The sequence below is a fragment of the Oryx dammah genome, unplaced genomic scaffold, assembly GCF_014754425.2.
Source record: "Oryx dammah isolate SB20612 unplaced genomic scaffold, SCBI_Odam_1.1 HiC_scaffold_11, whole genome shotgun sequence".
NCBI lineage: Eukaryota > Metazoa > Chordata > Mammalia > Artiodactyla > Bovidae > Oryx > Oryx dammah.
In genome coordinates this window covers 31,662,344-31,681,816 of record NW_024070195.1, presented here as the reverse complement: position 1 = coordinate 31,681,816, position 19,473 = coordinate 31,662,344, and the positions used below count along the sequence as shown (strand labels likewise).

The 19,473-nt window shown below is 47.8% G+C and overlaps 1 protein-coding gene across 2 annotated transcripts in view; it reads right to left on the bottom strand.

Moving 5' to 3' along the window:
- Window positions 1–19,473, bottom strand: part of CLIC5 (chloride intracellular channel 5) — a 169,590-nt gene that overhangs the window by 27,569 nt on the left and 122,548 nt on the right. For both annotated transcript variants that reach the window (XM_040249537.1, XM_040249538.1), the window contains exon 4: window positions 12,557–12,663. In XM_040249537.1, coding sequence (XP_040105471.1) covers window positions 12,557–12,663 — 107 coding nt within the window. The remainder of the gene's footprint in view (window positions 1–12,556; window positions 12,664–19,473) is intronic.

Genomic DNA, 19,473 nt, shown 5'->3' with positions numbered 1-19,473 from the left:
AGCACTGAACTCATGTTCGAATTAGTCATTTAATGTTCCTTTATTCCCCAGGCCTTGATCCGAGGCCAGGCCAGGCGAGGCGAGCTCATTCTGGTCAGACGGCGGGAAATTCCAGCACATGGAATGGTGTTGGTGGTCTCGGGTCTGCTGCCGGGAGCCCACACAGCTAACATGCTCCCTCTACTAATGAATGCGCCCACCCACACAGGACCCTCCCCTCCAGCCCCCTTCCCCCCTCCTCCCTCCTCGGGCCTGCCCGCTTCAACAGCCCGACGCCCCAACTGCCTTCCTGATGACTGCCCAAGGATTTGTTTGGGGCGCAGCATCTCTGAAATTAGACGTGGCCACATCAGCCTTGATCATGAGCCAAGTCCGAGACCGTCTCTGGAGGGGATGCTCTGGGCAAGGGTCCGCAGGAGCTCCTCCCCTTCTCCCTGCCCTCCAGCTCTTAGCTTCTAGGACTCCCCCCCTCACCCGCCCCCCATGGGTAAGAAGATAGCTGAGCACCTCTGCAGAGCGCTCCACACCTCGGAGGTGAGTCCCACAGAGCCTAGGTTGTTTTTCCTTGTAAGAATGTTAATCAAAGCAAAACGTTAACCCAACAAACAAACAAACAAAAGACCCCTAGTTGGCCCTGTGCATTCAAGGGCGGCCAGGGAAGGCAGCCTGAAGGGTTGCTTTATGACCAGAGGCGTTTTTTGAAAATGAGACAGCAGAGACTGCTTTGTGAGGAAGTGGGGAGACAGCCCCTTCCTTATCCTAGCCCTGCGGTGGTCCTGGGACCACCCCGGAGCTGCCCTGTGATAACAACCTGGGCTCAGGCCTTCTTCCCAGTAACCGTCTGTCCTGAGTTGGACCCAGCTATCTTCCTCCAAAAGAACAGCTCAGGGTCCCCTATAGAATAGATCTGGGAGCCCGCGGCCACCTCAAGACCTCTGTCTTGCAGCAGGCTGATTACGACGCACGTTCCTACTCCCAATACTGCTGACATATTGCCTTCGCTTTCACCTCCAGAGCGGGAGGCTGAATGCGGGAGGTCGCGCCCATCCCCTCGGGAAGGCCTGGCCTCCAGCCTGGGCCCGCCGTGACCTGGGGCCGAGGGCGGGAGGGAGGAAGAGGCGCAGGAAGGAAGGGCCCGCGCTGGAAATGGCTGGTTGGGAATAATAAATGCACACACTGGCTTCTGAACGCGGCTCACCACATCCTGGGGAATCTGGAAAAACGCTCCACCCCGCCTCCTGCCACCCCCTCCACCCCTACCCCCGACAGAAGCTGGCTTTCACGAGGCTGCGGAGACAGCACGGGGGCTTTGATAGTGACGGGCTTGTTAGTTCTGGGCTGACAGCCCTCCCGGGCCGCTCAACTCCTTGCAAACACTTTCCTATTTTAGGTCAAGAAAGTTCATAAAAGCAAAGACTAGAGGTGATGGGAGGGGGAGAGGCAAGGGAGAAAGAAGCAGTGGATGGCAAAGAGCTTATCAGCAGGCAGCCAGCGACCTCTGGAGGATCCGTGGGGTCTGGGGCACTTGCCCAACTCCGGGTGCGGGGCACAGATAAAGCAAGATGGCTTCGAGCCTCTTCTGGAACCCCCAGCTAAAGCGGAGGCTTAACGGAGTCCTGGGACACAGAGAAGTCCACCAGTCTCCTTATACTGAAGCAGGATTATCCGTCTCTAGGGCGGATTCCTCCACCGGCCAGAAGAGGGCAGCACATACTTCTGCATTACCCGGAAAGCTGGGCTGCCCAGTCCAGAGGGAGGGTACCCCTGAATCTGGGGTGAACTCTTGAAATGAATAGCAGAAACAGTAACAGCCACGGCATATTGGTGCCTACTGTCTGAAGGGGCTTCCCAGGTGGCACTGGTGGTAAAGAGCCCACCTGCCAATGCAGGAGACTTAACAAGCAAGGGTTTGATCCCTGGATAGGGAAGATCCCCTGGAGGAGGGCATGACAACCCACTCCAGTGAACAGAGGAGCTGATGGACAGAGGAGCCAGGTGGGCTATGGTCCATAGGGTCGCAAAGAGTTAGACACAACTGAAGCGACTTAGCAGTATTGTCTGAAGTGCTTCAATGCGTTCATTCATTTAATCAGCATGACAGTGCAAGATAAGACACTGTTATAATCTCCATATTAGAGACAAGGCAGCTGAGAGGTACAGAAATTAAGAGGACTTGCTATTGTAGCCTGAGACTACCTAAAACAGAGCTTGGACTGTTATAAAGTTATAATTTTAGTCCAAACTTTTTGGACTAAAAAATTATAGTCCAAGGACCAAATTGAGATCCAGCCCACTGCCTATTTCTGCACTGCCCTCAAGCTAGGAATGATTTTTACATTTTTGGATGGTTGGGGGGAAAAAAGTCCAAAGAGAATAATATTTTGTGACCCTGAAAATGACGTGAAATTGACATTTCAGTGTCCATAAATGAAGTGTATTGGAACACAGCCATGCCCGTGTGTTTCCATATTGTCTGTGGCTGCCATAGTGTTCCAGCAGGGGAGCTGAGCAGTAGTGACATCCTAGATAGCCCAAAAGGTCTAAAAGTTTGCCAACCCCCGAGCTAAGAAAGACAGTGTTAGTTGCTCAGTTGCGTCCGACTCTTTGCAGACCCCATGGTCTGTAGCCCACCAGGCTCCTCTGTCCATGGAATTCTCCAGGCAAGAATACTGGAGTGGGTTGCCATTTCCTTTTCCAGGGGATCTTCCTGACCCAGGGATCGAACCTAGGTCTCCTGCACTGCAAGTAGATTCTTTACTGTCTGAGCCACCAGGGAAGTGCTCAAGCTAAGAGATAAGCACTACTTGTTTCCAGGCAGGAAAGACAGAGGGCAGAACTGACCCTTTATTGGATATGGGGTTAGGACAGCCATCCCAGAGGGATCTGGAAGCAATATTGACCTCAATTCACTTTCTTTCCAATAGGGTAGCCCAAGGTCAAGCAGAAACGAGGGTTTGACATTTCTCACACACAGCCTCTAGGAAGTAACAGAATGTTAGATTTTAAAAGAACCATGGGAACCACCTTCCATATTTCATCAAGACTAAGATACACACTTTTTTCACACTTGACATCTTTGAAATCAGACTGTGTCTTACCATCAAAATCTTAACAAGAGTTTAAGTGAAAGCATATTTTGTTTACTTGAAGGCATTTTTTTGTTTGTTTCTTATTGGAAAATGCAGCTACTATACTTGGAGAAGGAAATGGCAACCCACTCCAGTACTTTTGCCTGGAGAATCCCATGGAGGGAGGAGCCTGGTAGGTTACTAGTCCATGGGGTTGCAAAGAGTCATACACAACTGAGAGACTTCACTCACTCACTCACTCATACTTACAACTAATGAAGGGCAAAAGCTAAAGAGACAACTCAGTCCAAGTGTGGGACTCTAAACACACAGCCCTGGGGCCAGCACATCATAGGCACCCAAGGGAGGGATCTTAGGACTCTACTTAGGAAGTTAGAATTATCTTATCAGGGCAAATATTTTAGTAGGAGTATGTTAGGCTATCCCACTGTCTTCCATAGTTAGGAAGGAGTACATTTTTGCAAACTCAGCAGAGAGGCCCATCAGTCTTCATAAAAAAGGGATAAGCAGGATCCAGCAATTCCACTCCTGAGTATTTATCCAAAGAAAACAAAAATACTAACTCAAAAAGATATCTTCATCCTCCTGTATATTGCAGCATGATCCATAAGAGCAAAGACATGGACTATGTCCATGGGCTTCCCTGATAGCTCAGTTGGTAAAGAATCTGCCTGCAATGCAGGAGACCCCAGTTCGATTCCTGGGTTGAGAAGATCTGCTGGAGAAGGGATAGGCTACCCACTCCAGTATTCTTGGGCTTCCCTTGTGGCTCAGTTGGTAAAGAATCTGCCCACAATGCAGGAGACCTGGGTCTGATCCTGGGGTTGGGAAGATCCCCTGGTGAAGGAAAAGGCTACGCACTCCAGTATTCTGGCCTGGAGCATTCCATGGACAGTCCATGGGGTTGCAAAGAGTCAGACATGACTGAGTGACTTTCGCTTTCACTTTGGACACAACCTAGGTGTCCATCAATGGATGAATGGATAAAGAAAATGTGATATATGTGTTTGCATAGACACACTCACTCTGGAATATTATTCAGTGGTAAAAAGAAGGAAACGCAACATCGATGGACCTGGAGGGCATTGTGCTAAGTGAAATGTCAGAGACAGACGAACACCATATGCTCTCACTTATATGTGGAATCTAAACACAAAACCAAACCGAAAAAAGAAGAGCTCATAAATAACAGAGAATAGATTGGTGCTGCCCCAGGCCAGGGGTAGGGAGCAAGCAAAATGGGCAGAGGAGGTCAAAAGCTATAAACTTCTGGTTTAAAATAAATAAGCCCTGGGGGTATAATGTACAGCATGGCAACTGTACTTAATAATGCTGTCCTGCATATTTGAAGGTTGCTAACAGAGTAAATCTTAAAGGTTCTCATCACAAGAAAAAAATCTGATTTGTAATGTATAATGGTGGATGTTAACTAGGCTTATTGTGATGATCATTTTGCAGTGAATACAAATATTGTGTTCCACAAAACCATGTTGTCCACCTGAAACTAATATGAAGTTATGTGTCAAAGATAGCGTTAGTCGCTCAGTCGTATCTGACTCTTTGTGACCCCATGGACTGTAGTCTGCCAGGATCCTCTATCCATGGAATTCTCCGGGCAAGAATACTGGCGTGGGTTACCATGCCCTCCTCCAGGGGGTCTTCCAGACCCAGAGATCACACCTGGATCTTCTGGATTGTAGGCACATTCTTTACCATTTGAGCCACCAGGGAAGCCCCAATTACACCTCAATTTAAAAAAGAAGGGGAGAGGGATAAATTGGGAGTTCAGGATTAACAGATACACACTGCTATATATAAATTAGATAAAACAGCAAGACCTACTGTATAGCACATGGAACTATAGTCAGTGTCTTGATAAAAACCTTATGATGGAAAAGAATATGAAAAAGAATAATCTATAATGAAAAAGGATCTGAAAAAGAATCTATACATATATTCTTTAGGTATATATAATATATATATCTATATGTCTGAATCACTTTGCTGTATGCCTGAAACTAATACAACGTTGTAAATCAACTCTACTAAACAATAAACTATTAAATTATGAGTGAATTAATTAAATGCCTATTTCATTTAACCCCACGTTCACCACTGATGACATTTACGAACGTTGGTCTAGGCCATGCTTGATTGGGTTGCATGGAAACTGCACAAATGGAGACACAGAGTGATTTAAAAATCTGTCTATGGGACTTCCCTGGTGGTCCAAGGGTTAAGACTCTGCCCTCCAATGCAGGGGTTCAATACCTGGTTGAGGCACTAAGATTCCACGAGCCCGACAGTGTGGCCAAGGAGGAAAAAGAGAGAGAGAGAGAATCCATCTGGGAAGAAGACTGAAAAAAGAGAGAGTGACAGGCATCAACAGGACACTCCAAGTCTTGGAAGTCATGGAGAGAAGTAAGAAAGTTGGAGGCACGGGCCAGAGGCTGCAGGGAGCTCTCCCAGGTCTTCTAGAGAAGATGATGAAGAAAAAGAAGATGGACATCAGGTGCAGCAAGGGCAGGTGAAGAGGAGACTGGTGAGCGCGGTGCCGCCAAAGGGAAGGGTGAGGACAGAGAGGTCACACTGCCACGCCGCCACCCGGCCTGGACTCCAGGACAGTGTGAAGGGGAGTCACAGAGACAAATGGACAAAGAGAAGGACAGCTTCTGTGACTGCAGCTCCAGCCCCGCGTCAGGAACACTTGTCACTCTCCTGGCGGGCAGGTTTGCCTTCATCTCGCCCAGGGGCTGTGATCTGTCATCCGCTTCCAGCACAGGGCTCTAGGAGCTGATTTTCCTGTCTCTCTTGCCCTGAGCTTGTTTAATGGCCCCCCCTCCTCCAGCCTTGTTTTTCTTTCTCACCTCCTTCTAGAATATGCTGCTTTGCAGTGCTTTTCGTCCCCCTGTGAGTGGCTATAAAGCCTGTCTGGTTCGAATGGAGTATACATTTTAAAATAGAAAGCCCCCAGGATAGATGGAAACAGAGTCGGAAATAAGAGAAAACCAGACTTGAGGCGGCAGGAGGTGAGGGAATTCCAAGGGAGTCTTGAAAGACCAAAATCATCTAAGTTGGAAAAACAGCACTTAGCAGAGAAAGAGGTGGGGTCGGCAGTCTGTGTCAGATATGTGAAAAAGGAATAGGCAAAGGTGGGAAGGAAAAGCGGGTAGGCTGCATAGGATCTGCTTGGATTAGACACAAACAGGTAGGTCTGGGACTCTTAGACCTCTTAGCAGAGGAAGAGAGCCCCGTGGATATGGACTTGTGCACAAGGATAAAGGAGAAACGACGGCTAGAGTTTTGTCCTTAGTCCACAGGTACGTACATGTCCACTTACTCTCCACCCAAGATGGAAATGGAGAAAACTACATGAGAATGTGCCACAAGCCAAAAATGAGACAGTCATCAGTTCAGTTCAGTTCAGTTCAGTCGCTCAGTCGTGTCCAACTCTGCGACCCCATGAATCGCAGCACGCCAGGCCTCCCTGTTCATCACCAACTCCCAGAGTTCACTCAGACTCACGTCTATCGAGTCCGTGATGCCATCCAGCCATCTCATCCTCTGTCGTCCCCTTCTCCTCCTGCCCCCAATCCCTCGCAGCATCAGAGTTTTTTCCAGTGAGTCAACTCTTCGCATGAGGTGGCCAAAGTACTGGAGTTTCAGCTTTAGCATCATTCCTTCCAAAGAAATCCCAGGGTTGATCTCCTTCAGAATGGACGGGTTGGATCTCCTTGCAGTCCAAGGGACTCTCAAGAGTCTTCTCCAACACCACAGTTCAAAAGCATCAATTCTTTGGTGCTCAGCCTTCTTCACAGTCCAACTCTCACATCCATACATGACCACAGGGAAAACCATAGCCTTGACTAGACGGACCTTAGTCGGCAAAGTAACGTCTCTGCTTTTGAATATGCTATCTAGGTTGGTCATAACTTTTCTTCCAAGGAATAAGCATCTTTTAATTTCATGGCTGCAGTCACCATCTGCAGTGATTTTGGAGCTCCCAAAAATAAAGTCTGACACTATTTCCACTGTTTCCCCATCTATTTGCCATGAAGTGATGGGACCAGATGCCATGATCTTCGTTTTCTGAATGTTGAGCTTTAGGCCAACTTTTTCGCTCTCCTCTTTCACTTTCATTTTGCCATAAGGGTGGTGTCATCTGCATATCTGAGGTTATTGATATTCCTCCCGGCAATCTTGATTCCAGCTTGTGTTTCTTCCAGTCCAGCGTTTCTCATGATGTACTCTGCATAGACGTTAGATAAGCAGGGTGACAATATACAGCCTTGACATACTCCTTTTCCTATTTGGAACCAGTCTGTTGTTCCATGCCCAGTTCTAACTGTTGCTTCCTGACCTGCATACAGATTTCTCAAGAGGCAGGTTAGGTGGTCTGGTATTCCCATCTCTTTCAGGATTTTCCAGTTTATTGTGATCCACACAGTCAAAGGCTTTGGTATAGTCAATAAAGCAGAAATAGATGTTTTTCTGGAACTCTCTTGCTTTTTCCATGATCCAGCGGATGTTGGCAATTTGATCTCTGGTTCCTCTGCCTTTTCTAAAACCAGCTTGAACGTCAGCGAGTTCACGGTTCACGTATTGCTTTAGCCTTCCTGGGAGAATTTTGAGCATTACTTTACTAGCATGTGAGATGAGTGCAATTGTAAGGTAGTTTGAACATTCTTTGGCATTGCCTTTCTTTGGAGACAGTCATAGGGGCACGGATATTAATATATCTAGGGACATGTGATAGGGCTGGAGGAATTAACAAAGGACTTTAACAAGAGTGAAGAGGAATAAAGAACGCAAAACACATATGAGATCCCTTTGTTGATTGTCTGGAACCTGCAGTATGTACGAAAAGTGAAATAAACCAGTAGATGGATAGGCCTAAAGCACAAAGGAAAAGAGAGGTTGGGGGGAAAAGAAAGTAAAATGCAGTATTTATGCCTGGATTACAATAAATAGCTAAAATGATTTCCTTGATAGCCAAGGGGTTTGGCAGAGTATGTTCAAACAGCAGTTTGAGGGTAAGAAATGCAAAATGCAAGATGGATATTCAAAGAAAGAAGCCCAGGTCCTCCTATGAGATAACAGATAAGAGTGGGGGTAAGCAGGTAAAGCAAGGTGTCATAGAAACCCCTCAAGGGAAGGGATATACCCAAGAAGCCAAACTGACATCCCAGTGGGCAGAACGCTGAGCCAGAGTGGAGTCCAGGGGAGAGGGGACTTGGAGCTGCTGAGTCTGAGGGTTGCCACCCAGTCTTGGGTCACCGAGGTCAGTGTGCCATGGCTGTATCTATGAGGAAGGTGAACAGAGAAGGGCCAGGAGGGGGACTCGCAGAGAAGGAAGGCCACTAGGCACAGAATCAGCAGCATGGATGGAAGTAGCCTTTGCCGGGCGGAGGCAGCAGGCAGGGTGAGGACGGAGCTGAGCGCAGCGAACGCCAGGCTTGTTACCGGGCTTGCCAAAGCTGAGACGGACGAAGCTCGTGCCTTCCCCGCCCTTCCCCACCTTCCTTCTGCTGCAGAACTCCATAAACTTTCAAGGCTGAACAAATCACATAACTTTTCTCTGCAAGGCTGAAAGACATATGTGTGGGGCCCAGAGCAGGGACTCCCGCGACCAAATCTAAATGCAGGGCCGCTCTTTCCTGTCTCAAAGACGCCCTTCCTTGGGCCACATGGGTTCTCAATCTCCTGCTGCAGCTCCACTTTCCAAGGGAGAAGGGCCCGTGCTCCTGGTCAGCCTAGCCAGTCTGTTGAGTAGGGTCTGAATAACAGGCTGATGCAGATGAGAGAAACAGTCAGAGAAGGGAGCCTGAGGACGCGTCCAGAAAACTGAACACAAGAAGCAAAGTCTACCGTGAGCTGTGCGGTGTTTCATATCACAGATCAAACTTTTTCGTAACATTTTTCTGCCTCATCTTCATGATCCCCCCACCTCCAGGCCCCCTTCCTCACTCGCTAGTCCTTCTTAATCGTCCTCCCTGGCTCCTTCTTCCTCCAGTCCCTCTGATCACACTTATGTGGGTGATCCTTGGGCGCTGTCCCTAAAGTGCTCCTCTCCTCACTCACAGACTCCCTGGGGTACCAGAAATCCACAGACACTCAAGTCCCTTCACATGTGCAGGTTGCACATGTGTGGACCAAGAGAGCAACTGTCTACCTTGGAAAGGAAGGAAGTGCACCCAGGAAATGGGAAACAGAATTAAACAAGTCAAAAAGAGACTCAATGGTTGGGAGATTTGGAAGTGCTCATTAGGGCTCATGAAGTAAGAGCTGAAGCAGCAGTTTCTGATGCCAGTATTCATGTTTATCTCATTTTTGCTCTAGGAATAATCAAAGTTAACATTTAAAGAGCATTTACAATGGGTCAGGCAGTGTGCTAAAGGGTTTACAAGCATCTAATTATAAATAACGTGACTCTGCATGACAAACCTTGGCTATCCTCTTCATGACACTGTTTGGCAGATGATGAAATTGAAAGCATCACTAAGTATATTTTAACAGATGCAGAAAGAGGCTCTGCACTCCCTGTCTGTCTTCACACGTTCCCCGCTCCCTCCCCCCACCTCCTGTCGCCAATCTCTGTGTCCTCTTTTCTTCATACAAGGAAGGACCCCATCACTGGATTTAGGGACCACACTAAATCAATACTATCTCACCTTGAGACTCTTAACTAATTATACCTGCAAAGACTCTATTTCCAAATAAGGTTACCCTCTGAGGTCCCGGGTGGACATGGATTGTGGGGACAACACTCAACACATTACAGGCTCCAAAGAGCAACAAAGAAAGAGCACTGAGCATATTTAAACTATTTTCCACGTTTCTCCTTTTTCTTGTCCCTAAAAGGCCACCCTCCCTAGGGTACCTCTTCTGTACCTCTAATGACTACCTTGCCCACAGTGTAAAATCCAACGCCCTCCCACCTCCCCTCCCACCCCAGCTGCCACTGCCAACTCCTGATGCTCCTCTGGAGTTGGTGGTCTCTGGATTCCAGATGGTCTCTGTCACTGGAGTCTTCTCACCCTCCCCACATCCTCCACCCTGTGTTTCTGGTCAAATGACTCCCCCTGAATCTTTATGACCCGGTTGAAATCCTTTAGGAAACTTTCTCAGATGACCCAGAGGTGAATCCTTGCTGCTCTGAATCCCTTGGGAAATACTCTTTTTTTTGTTCACAAGCCAGCTAATCAGCCCTTCAAACTCCCTTTGATGAAGTCATCACTCACCTCTTGTCTTGTTATCTTTGTGAACATAAGCCTTTTCTTCTGCACGAGTCAGGCCTCGAAGACTGGGTTAGTGTCTTTTTCTAGAACCTAGTTTTGTGCCTGGCATCCCCAGGTCTGCAGGAGCTGTTACTGAACCCTTTACTTTCCCACTGCACCAAGAGTTCCTGCCAAAAGTTCTTCTCTGTCATCTCGTGAACGGCTGTCTTCCCTGGTCACCTTGGTCCAAAGAGGTGCCTTTCTCCTCGGGGCTCCTGGAGCAGTTAACTCCAAGATGGTCCAAGCCAATGGGCCTCCTGGTTTCAGGATTCACTGTATGATCACCTGTTGTATATTCCATTTCTCACTCATTCATGCAGATGCTGGGAGTGCTGTTCAACCAATCACTATTCAGTCACTTATCCATTCACAAAGTTTTTGTGACACCCTTGCTCTGCCTGGCTCAGGGCTAGGCTCCATCCTCCTATTCAGGGGGCCAGCAAACTTCCTCATCCTTCTTCTTTCTCCTCCCAGCAACTAACACAGTTCTTCAAGGGTCACACATTCTCAATGGGACAGTGCTGTTCAAATCACTTTAACTCATGCTAAAGAACCAGGTCAAATGAGGGACTAAAAATGCTATCAACTTATGCGACTTTCCTGGCAGTCCAATGGTTAAGAATGTGCCTTCCAATGCAGCAGATGAAGGTTCGATGACTGGTCGGGGAACTAGGATCCCACATGCCTCGGGGCAACTAAACCGGAGAGTTGCGACTACTGAACTAGAGAGAAGCTTGTTCACTGCAACGAAGATCCCACATGCCACAGCAAGGCCTGATGCAACCATAAATAAATCTCTCTCTATATATATATATAGAAACACTGCCAACTTAGGACTTCCCTGGTGGCTCAGTAGATAAGAATCTGCCTGCCAGTGCAGAGGACATGGGTTCGATCCTTGATCTGGGAAGATTCCACATGCTGCAGAGCAACTAAACCCAGGGGCCACAACCACTGAACCTGTGTGCCTAGAGCCTGGGCTCCTCCGCAAGAGAAGCCACCACTCTGAGAGGCTTGAGAGCTGCAACAAAGAGTATCCCCTGCTGGTCACAACTAGAGAAAGCCCTTGAAAAGCAACAAAGATCCAGTGCAGCCAAAAATAAATAAGTAAATCCCATCAACTTAAACGAGGGGCTCAAAACCCTCTGAGAAGGCACTGGAGGCCACCAAGCCTGAGCTCTATGGCCAGTGCCCAGAGTTAAGGGACGAGTGGAGGATGAGCCCTTCCCTGGTGGCTGGTGGCTTGGACGGCACACAATCTGCCTGCGATTCGGGAGACCTAGGTTCGATCCCTGGGTTGGGAAGATCCCCTGGAGGAGGGAATGGTAACCCACTCCAGTATTCTTGCCTGGAGAATCCCCATGGACAGAGGTGCCTGATGGGCTACAGTCCATGGGATCACAAAGAGTCGTACACGACTGAGTGACTAAGCAGCAGGAAGGTGAGCCAGGCTTTGAGAAGTGGCTCCTGGCATTCTCTGCACTGGCCGTGGTGGTGGTGGGGGGTGGGGTGCAGAGGGTCAGGCGCTGCCGTGAGCATTCACCATAGTGGTGACAGCCTTGTCCCACCATGGCCCCTGGTCAACCCCCTGAGAAGTCTTTCAGGGACCAGAAGGCAGCTGCAATGTGTTGTTCCAACCAGGACTTCCTGTGAACAGAGCAGGGTTGTGAACTGGGGATAAACGGACAGTAGGCTTCTTAGGTAGTGCCGAGGTAAAGAATCCGCCTACCAATGCAGGAGATGCAAGGGATGCCAGTTTGATCCCTGGGTCAGGAAGATATCTCAGAGGAAGAAATGGCAACCCACTCCAGTATTCTTGCCTGGGAAATCTCATGGACAGAGGAGCCTGGCAGGTTACAGTCCATAGGATCACAAAGAGCCAGACACAACTTAGCGACCGAGCCAGGCATGGCCAAGGCAGGACCCTGTGGGCAGTGTATCATGATGTGCACTAAGGCAGGCTCAGCACGCAAACAGCATCCCTCTTCTGATTCCACAGTAGGGACCACCAGCCTCTTTTCCTGCACTGGCCAGAAAGCAACATCTATCACCCTCTCCCCTGCATCAAGGGGCCTCAGGGTGAACAAATAAAAGTACTGGTTCAAGGTGCTTCTCTGCTGAGTATCTGAAGATGCCCTGGGCAGGGGGCAGCACCAGGGCTGGGGGCCTGGGTGGAAGGGGGCCACTCACCAGCGTTGCTCTGCTGCTTCGTGTTTTTGATGTAGGCGGAGAACTTGGCAAAGATGTCGATGCCTGCCGTGTTGGATTCCCGATGTTTCGCAGCCAGTCTGGGGTACCTGGAAGGCAAGACGTGTTCTCAGGTGAGAACTCGGAGATGCTTTAAGGAAGAGCCTCTTTCAGTCACCTCATGATGAACAACATTCTTGTCTCCAGCAAGATCTATGAGTCTTTTGAGGTTTCCCCAACAGGATCCCCAACAGATTCCCAACAGGATCCATAAGGAGGGTGGGCACTTGTACCCCTAGTTCAACAATAGTGCCAGTGAGGGGGCTGGATTTTATCCCATGGGCAAGGCAGTCGTTAGAGGTGCGTGAAGAGGCCCATAGGAAGGGTGGCCTTTTAGGGACAAGAAAGAGGAGAAGCATATGGGAAACATTTAAACATACTCAGTGACCTTGCTTACTTGCTATGTGGAGCCTGTAACGTGTTGAGTGTTATCTCTACAATCCATGTCCACCCAGGACCTCAGAAGGTGACCTTATTTGGAAATTGAGTCTTTGCAGATATAATTAGTTTTAAGAGTCTCAAGGTGAGATAGTATTGATTTAGTGTGGTCCCTAAATCCAATGATTGGTGTCATCATAAAAAAAAAAAAGCGGACACACAGAGTTGGGGTAGGAGGAGGGGGCATGTGAGACCGAAGAAGGCAAACTTGTTTGTAGAGGAATCGAAGGCTTTGACCCCATTGGTGCCACCAAAACAAGCCATTCTAATTTTCAAAAGATACTATTTCATGAACATTTCAAATGAACAGCCAGGCAAGAGTGGATGGAAATATGAGGAGGGGCAATTGCTTGACCATCATCATCACTAAGTATGTGGACCTTTATGATCTTCGGGTGAAGAGCAGATTGCCAGCTGTTTGGCTACTTTATGTTTAAAATGCAAAATCCTTTTTTTTTTTTTTTGGTTTAATGTTTTAAATAACCTGAAGCAAAACACCTTTAACAAGTATTTGTTTTTCTTTCATTTTTTTTGTTCTTTCACTGACCCATTAGCTAGGGCCACCTACTCCTGGACCATGTTGAATGGGTTTTTAATTTCAGATACTGCCGTTGGATGAGTCTTCCAAAAGTGACTGGGTCCAGCCCTCTGCCCTTGGGCAGATATGAGGTATTATCATCTAATTTTACAGGGAAGCAATTGGAGACCAGAGAAGTTAAATGACCATTTGAAGTCATTTATTATTTAGGCCATTTGGGGTCATTATTTATTATCATGGATAATAAATGGTGGAGGGGCCATGAGAACCTGGTTTCTGGGCACTGGAGCAGCAATCCTCTCACTTCCTCTCTTCTCTGATATCAGTAAAAGCTTACTTGTACTGAGTGTGCACTCTGTGCCAGGCACTATCCTAAAGCCTTGCCAGATTCATCATTTACTCCTCACAATTCCACTGTTATTGTCATTAGCTTTCTTTCCCACAGGAGACAAAAAGGTGCAGAGAAGCTAAGCAACTTGTCTAAGCTCAGGAGACCAGGCGTCAGAGGCAAGGATCCAACCAGGCAGTTTCACTTTGGAAGCCCAGCTCTCAAGTTCCACGTCCTGTTGCCTCTCCTCTACTCTGCTGTTTACCCTCCAAGCCACCACAGTCCCAGGAGCTGGGCTGAGCACCATGAAGGAACTGCCGTCAGCCACGAGGGGGCGCTCTGCGCAGGTTCTGCACACATATCTCCCCGAATACACTGGGAATTATCAATTCATCTGCTCTGACTGGGGACACAAAGCGATTGTCCCTACAAGATGCTAGGGAACCTTCCAAGATGAGCGAATTTAGGATCATCCGTCCCTATTTTGGCTTTCCCACATAGAATCTGACGTGCTCTTAAAACTGAATGTCTTAAATTATTATCAATACATATAAAGTACTCCTTGTTTTTGCTTGATAAATAATAAAAACAGAAGGGACCAGATAACGCATGTTATATTTGGGTCTGTTGGGTTTTTTTCCTGCCATAGTTTGATCAGACTTCCACTCATCCAACCATTTCTTCGTGATCAGTGTGGGCCAAACATGAGTGGGTGGTACCAAATCCAGGTCAGGTGACAGAGGACCATGTGTCCAGGGAGACTATGCTAGTTCCACCCTATGTTCTAAATAGTGTGAGTCATTGAGATTTGACTTGATAGCATAATGTCCCACTTGAAGATTGTCCTGGTACGAAATGTGTCTTCAAATATTAACCTCACAGATTTTGGTAACTAGACTTGGGGCAACTACTGTTCAGGATGGCAAGTGCTTTTATTTTAGCTCCATATTTACACCGTATTTTAAATATGCAGATGAGTGGGTTCCAGGGTACCTTTTGTTTCTCTAAAAGGCTAACAAATAGTGCTTTATCTATAGAAACATCTTTGAAATAAGATTGTGATGTGATCTGGTGACAGTCAAAGAGATGGGCAATTTCTCTAACTCAGGGGTGAGCCAACCACAGCCTGTGGGCCAAATCCAGCCCAACATTTGTTTATGTGGCTCCCAGGAGCTAAAAATAGTTTATATACTTTTAAATGATTGAAAAAAAATCAAAACAAGGATATTATTTTGTGATGTGTGAAAATAATAAGAAATTCCAATTTCAGCATTCACAAATAAAACACAGCCACATCCATTTATGTATATATTGTCAATGGCTGCTTTTGGCTCCCCTGGTGGCTCAGCTGGTAAAGAATCCACCTGCCAGTGCAGGAGACTGAGGTTCAATCCCTGGATCAGGAAGAATTCCCTGGAGAAGGAAATGGCAGCCCACTCCAGTATTTTTTCCAGAAAGGTTGGGCAACCTCATTCATGGAAATTTCTCTCCACTCTGTTTTTAAGATATCTTATTTCCAATGCATGCATTTTAGATACACACTTAAGCTTCATTCTGGGAGGCGAAACAGTTGGCCATTCATCAAAACAATTTTCTCTTTTTTATAAATAGTGGCAAAAGAAACGATATGATTGCAGATGGAAATGCTCTGATTGGCTGAGAGTTCCAATTGACATCTCACTGACTCACCATAGGCCGCCATGCCCCCGAACAAAAGAACAGCATGCAACTAAACCAACATGCAGCCATGCCAGGGGTTAGGCCCTGTCCCTGGCATTGGGGATACACTGGAGAAAAAGAGAAGACAGTCATCTCATCCTCATGGGGTGACCTCTGCTGATTCCAGGGCCTCTCCTGGCAGCCTGAGTGCTGACCTCGCATTTCCTAATGAGCTGAAAAGTGGAAGGATGTCCCCTCTCTCCCTGACTTCAAAGTCCATACAGTAAGCCCCCTACATACGGACCTGCCAGTTGCAAACTTTCAAAGATGCAAAACTGTGTTCACATATCCAATCATGTAAGTTAGTTCACAGCCATGAAATTAAAAGACACTTACTCCTTGGAAGGAAAGTTATGGCCAACCTAGCCAGCATATTGAAAAGCAGAGACATTACTTTGCCAACAAAGGTCCATCTAGTCAAGGTTATGGTTTTTCCAGTAGTCATGTATGGATGTGAGAGTTGGACTATAAAGAAAGCTGAGCACCAAAGAACTGATGCTTTTGAACTGTGGTGTTGGAGAATTGAGAGTCCCTTGGACTGCAAGGAGATCCAACCAATCCATCCTTGCTTGCTTGCTTGCTTGCTAAGTCGCATCAGTCGTATCCGACTCTTATTGACCCCATGGACTGTAGCCTAGCAGGCTCCTCCGTCCATGGGATTCTCCAGGCAAGAATACTGGAGTGGGTTGCCATTGCCTTCTCCGAGTCCATCCTTAAAGGACATCAATCCTGAGTGTTCATTGGAAGGACTGATGTTGAAGCTGAAAATCCAATACTTTGGCTACCTGATGCAAAGCACTGACTCATTTTGAAAGGACCCTGATGCTGGGAAAGATTGAAGGCAGGAGAAGGGGACAACAGAGGATGAGATGGATGGATGGCATCTCCGACTCAATGGACATGAGTTTGGGTAAACTCCGAGAGCTGATGTTGGACAGGGAGGCCTGGCATGCTGCAGTCCATGGGGTCGCAAGGAGGCCGACAGGACTGAGTGACTGAACTAAACTGAAATTAGTTCACTTGTCCGGCACAAATAGTCATGCACATGCATCCTCTGTAAGTGGTTGTGCTTTTGTGTACTTTACTCTACAGTAGTGTATAGAGGAGAGTATCTTTATTTAAAGCCCAGAAGTCTGGAAGTAAGCATAAAAGCAGCAGTGATATAGCTGGTGCTGCTAGCGAGTGCCAGCTGTTGTATCATACTACTGTACTTTTCAAGGTCCTGTATTGTAAGAATAAAGATGTTTTATTATTTTGTATTTCTTTTTTATGCATTATTTGTGTATAAAGCATTACAGACCTTCTACGGAGAAGGCAACAGCACCCCACTCCAGTACTCTTGCCTGGAAAATCCTATGGATGGAGGAGCCTGGTAGGCTGCAGTCCATGGGGCTGTGAAGAGTCGGACACGACTGAGCGACTTCCCTTTCACTTTTCACTTTCATGCATAGGAGAAGGAAATGGCAGCCCACTCCAGTGTTCTTGCCCGGAGAATCCTCAGGGACAGGGGAGCCTGGTGGGCTGCTGTCTCTGGGGTCGCACAGAGTCGGACACAACTGAGTGACTCAGCAGCAGCAGCAGGCCTTCTATAGTACAGTACTATATTCCCAGTTGTGTCGGTTTCATTCCTAGGCTAACTTTGTCTGACTTAACGAACAAATTGGACTTGTGCACAACACTCTCAGAAAGCAACTCATTCATATGTAGGGAACCTACTGTACTTCCAACCACTGTGCCATCCCACCCTTGGTACTAAGGCTGCTCCACCTCCCAAAGAACCAACAAGAACCTTCGTGATTATTACTACTGTGGAATATCCGTAGACATGTCTTAAAAGAATGAACTCAAAGCGTGTTCCACTGTGGCTCTGAGCCCTGTTAATACCTGCGTGACAGCTGACTGACTAAAGGACAAGACATGTAACCTGTCTACTAGTTCACTCTCCTGAATTTTTATCTCTGTTTCAAACAACAACCAGTTCAGGGAAAGTGCTTTGAAAAACTCATGGAATCACAGAACTTCTGCTGAAAGGCATCTTCAGAGATGAAGGAATGGGGAAGGTCTGAGAGGGGGCGAGGCTTGCCCAGGGTCATACAACAAGCACTGTATAGAAGGGTGGCCGGACTCTGGCGTCCTGACTCTCCCTTAAGGAGCCCGTTAACTCGGGCCATTCCACCAGGATGAAAGGCAAAGGCCGGCACGTCAACTATAATCCCAACGCTTCCCTGTGGAGCATTAACTGGGTCAGTCTAACCAGGGGGATGGAAGCGAGTCTCATTTAGAAACTACTTGAGACCTCCTGGATTCCTCATTTTGACACCAAATGCTTTGTGGGGCCAAATGTAATCTTTTAAAAAGATTGTTCGAGTGTTTGTATGTGTTTTTTTTTTTTCCTTTAAAACATAAAACTAAGGGGGAAAAGGCTCCCACAATTTCTTGGCTCTCTGGCAGCTTTAACAAACAGTGGTGTGATGAGAAACACATGCCGACCAGCGTTTGCGGAACAGAACCAGAAGGCCGGCCAGCCTACCCTCCTCCGGGGCCTTGGGACACGGGCCGCCTGACCGACCTCCCAGTTAGAGGCGGTGGGAAGGCAGCTGAGGTGGGTGACTTTGCTGCAGGCCGAACAGCCGTTCTCTCCTTGTGAGGCTGAACGACTGGCTTGCTGACATTTCTGGGCGGTAATTAAGGCACCTGCCCCAGTCTGACCCACTCAAAGGCACCTAGGGGACACTCTGGCGGGCTCCGCGATGGTTGATGGTCTCACCCCTAGGGCCCCACCTAGGTAGCCTTCTGGAGCTGTGCATTTTAACAGTTTTGAGGTTCTGCTGCCCAGGCTTGGTGGATTATAGGGTCTCTGATATGTCAGGAATGGACTTGGTAAAAAGCTCCTCCATACACTGCAGTCGGGGGCACCTAGACCAGATGAAGCAGAGCTCAGGACAGGTGGAGAGGGAGGGGAGGAGGCAGCGTCTGTGTCCTGCACTGCTTAGCCCGATTCGGACCATGGAAAATTTCCAGTAGCTGATGATACGGTGATGAATCTGATGACGGCCCTCTTCTGGAAGAATCTGCCTGTACACACGGGCATGTGATTCTTGTGGGGTCTCATGGGCCCCCTTGGTCCTGTTGGGGATGTAGACTGGAGAGCCCCTCCAAAGGCACGGCTGGATAGGGGTGGAAGGAGCCTGGCTAAGATGGGCGTGAGGGTCATCCTTTCCCGGGGGATAGAATGGACACTGAGAGGGCGGGGTCACAGGGCATGACTGGCAGAGCCAGGAGTGGACCTCGCCCTCCAGACTCAGCCCGGCCCTGCACACTTTCATCCACTGGGCTGGCTATCCATCCTCCAAACTGTTCAAATTCCCCATTCTCTACTGGCCTTGACGGAAGCAGGCACTCCTATGAACGGGTGTTACTTCTAGAAGGGAAAATGCTAACTTCATGGTGGACATTCCCCCTCTGGGTCTCCCGGGCAAAGAAAAAACTATTTAGTTATCGAAAACAGCATTTATTTTCTGTTGTTGCATTTTAAATCAGCGCCAGCCATGAGGTTAAGTCCCAAGGGATGGAAGATGGAGCCTGAGCCCTTTGGGGGTCCTTTCAGCACAAGTGGCTGGCTGGTGTCCCATGCAGAGATGTGTGTGGCTAAGCTGGGTGTTCCAGGTGGGGCTGACGGGCTGATTTAATCAATCCATTTCTTTTTCAAGACATTTGGACTTGAGGCAGCTTTCCATGCTCAGTATGGAAATAAACTGTCCTAACAGGGATAACCAAGAATACACTTTCAGGAAGAATGTACAAATGGTTGAGGCTTAATTAGATCACAATGGTTCA